This window comes from Cariama cristata, unplaced genomic scaffold (assembly GCF_000690535.1).
Source record: "Cariama cristata isolate BGI_N322 unplaced genomic scaffold, ASM69053v1 scaffold10590, whole genome shotgun sequence".
Taxonomy (NCBI): domain Eukaryota; kingdom Metazoa; phylum Chordata; class Aves; order Cariamiformes; family Cariamidae; genus Cariama; species Cariama cristata.
In genome coordinates, this window is record NW_009592944.1 from 8426 (window position 1) to 11187 (window position 2762).

The 2762-nt window shown below is 61.7% G+C and overlaps 1 protein-coding gene across 1 annotated transcript in view; it reads left to right on the top strand.

Annotated features, from left to right (window-relative positions):
- The window catches only part of ABLIM3 (actin binding LIM protein family, member 3), a gene marked incomplete at its 5' end in the record, with an annotated part of 13234 nt that overhangs the window by 6739 nt on the left and 3733 nt on the right, over window positions 1-2762 (top strand). The window contains 3 exons of the mRNA XM_009703700.1: window positions 336-386; window positions 1826-1960; window positions 2415-2488. Coding sequence (XP_009702002.1) covers window positions 336-386; window positions 1826-1960; window positions 2415-2488 — 260 coding nt within the window. The remainder of the gene's footprint in view (window positions 1-335; window positions 387-1825; window positions 1961-2414; window positions 2489-2762) is intronic.

Here is a 2762-nt window from a genome sequence, read left to right on the forward strand (position 1 = left end):
GTTGTCCCTGGCTTTGCCGCTCCCTCCCGGGGCTGGCAGTGCCCGCCGCCCCGCGGTGCATGCTGATGCTGGGGTGCTCACTGCATGTCCTCTGTGTGCACCGCTGCCCGAGGGCAGCCTCGGGACCGTGCTCCTGCTGCCCGTCCCGGAGCCTGCCTGGCCCTTGCCCGGTGCTGCGCTCCCATGGGATGCGTGGACCCGGAGATGGTTGTGTGGTGGAAACGTGGCGTGGGGTAGTTTCTGCAGGACCTCTGTCCTGTCTGCTCTCAGCAGGCTCATGTTGACCTCCCCTTCCTCCCTTCTTTCTTCCTTTTCTTTCTTTCTTCTTCCACCAGCTGCCGGCGAGAGTAACATCTACCGGAAACCTCCCATCTATAAGCGACACGGTAGGGTCTGCCTGCTGTGCACCGGGCTCTGCTCCGTGGGGGAAGCGGGGCAGGGTACCAGCGTGGGGCTTGGTCTGCCTGAGTCGTGTTTAGAGGCAGGGTGGGAGACGGGAACAGGCGTCAAGGTGAGGTGTTGGGGTGCTGGGCTTTGGTGGGCTGATGCTCCTGCTTCCCCTCTGGGCAGCAGAATGCAGGGTTCAGTGTGAGAAAAAGGCGGCTTTGGGCCGCATCCTTGTTGTGAGGGATGGAGGCGAAGGCTGTCAGTGGTGCAGGGGCCAGGGATAGCTGTGGGAGGGGGAGTGAGGCCATGGAGGGGTGGCAGAGGGGACAAAGGTGGCTGTTGTTTGCTGATGCCAGGAGCCAGAGCAGCCTAGGGAAAGGGATGAAGAAGGTAATTTGCAGTTTCACATGGAGCCCTGGAGAAAAATCACAGCCCATCCTGGATGGATGCTCCAGGGTGAAACAGGCCTGGGGGGTGTTGAGGGCTGGGGAGGAGGGACAGGGGTGTTTGGTGTCTCTCAGTGGGGCTGGCTTGCACTGTCCCTGCTTGCTTCTGCATGTAGAGGGACAGCAGCTCCCCCCCATCCCGAGCAGTAACTGTGTCTCCTCTCTCTCCTTGGGCTCTCCCTTCCCACCTGCCCAACTCCTACCACCCTGCTGCTGCCTCCACCCACTGCTGTAAGTAGCTGCCCTTGGCAGGGTCCCCTGCGCCTGCTTGAGATGGTGGGATGGCTCTGCCACCCAGCCTGTCCTTGGTGCTCCTTCCCCTGCCAGTCTCCCAGCCTCTGGGGAAAAGGAGCATGGCTCACCCTTGGGTTTCTCCTGTGTGCTACCGAGGCTTGGTCCCCAGCCTGAGCAGAGCTCTGTGTGTGGCCCTGCCATGGGGGACCAAGCCCCTGCCAGAGCCAGAGCTGCTGGGGCCACCTGTCTGCTCCCCCCCTGCTGCACAGCCTACTGCCGCCTTCCCCTGGCAGTAACCCACCAAGCGCCCTTTCCCCTCTGGGACTGAGCCTTCCTCCATCCCCTCCCGCCTGGGCGGTTATAGCCCTCCGGGTGACGGGACAGCCTGGGACACTGGGGCATGGGGAGGTTGGTGGCACTGGTGGTACTGGGGCTGGGGTGAGCACTATGCAGGAGCCAGAGCTTTTCATGGTGCTGTGGGCTACAAGGTATTTGGGTCCCTTCCCAACCACATCGGTGACAGTGATGCTTGTCACCATCCCCACCGTCTGCCTCTGCACCCTTGTCTTCAGGAGGTGTCAGCAGTTTGAAAATAGATCATTCCCAGCTCTGCTCCATGCTGTCCCAGACATAAATTGCTGGTGGCCACTGGGGAGAGGGGAGGGAAGATGATTTGCCTTCATCCCGGGGTGGATGTTTGCACATCCTGCCAGCGGGACTCGGAGTCCTCCTTACAGCTCTGCCTGCTCCTTTTGCAGATAACCTCCCTGCAGCCACGAAAAGCAAAACCAGCGAAGACATTGCACAGTCATCCAAGTATAGCCCTGCCTACTCCCCGGACCCATACTACCACTCTGAGTCAGAGTACTGGTCCTTCCAAGGCTCCCCCAAAGGTAACGGCCCTGCATTGGGCTGGGGAAAAGGGAAACCCATTCCTGCCCCCAGACCCAGCCATTCCCTGGGAGGGATGCCCCCTCTGAGTTGGGTCTGGACCCGAAGGAGGGGTTGAACTGAGATACCTGCCAAAGTGACCCCAAAATCCTAGCAGCCCTTGGGACTCAGTTGTCCCCATGCAGCTGGGGACTGTCTCCTCCCTACCTGCCTCGACCTTCATCCCCATCTGACCCCCCCATGTGTCTCCTTGCAGCCCCCCGAGCCCGGAGAGGGATGCCCCCTCTGAGTTGGGTCTGGACCCGAAGGAGGGGTTGAACTGAGATACCTGCCAAAGTGACCCCAAAATCCTAGCAGCCCTTGGGACTCAGTTGTCCCCATGCAGCTGGGGACTGTCTCCTCCCTACCTGCCTCGACCTTCATCCCCATCTGACCCCCCCATGTGTCTCCTTGCAGCCCCCCGAGCCCGGAGGTTCTCGTCAGGAGGCGAGGAGGACGGGTACGACCGGGGCATGCACAAGGTGAGTGATCTCCCTGTCCGCAGCCTGGCAGGGGAGAGCCGGCAGCAAGCTGCCCCCATGGTGGTTGGCTTTGGGGAGAAGGCTCAGGCCAGCTCCACCACCCAAGAAGGGGCCACCACCATCCCTGATGCCCTCTGCCATCTCTCCCACCTTGGCCACCTGCAACATGGGGTCTGAGGGAGGGGGAGTGCACCCCCTTGCCGAGGCACCCCGTCCCAGCACCTTGTCCCCAGGGATAGGGGAGCAGATGGGAAATGCTGAGCCCATTTTGGGAGGTGCCATG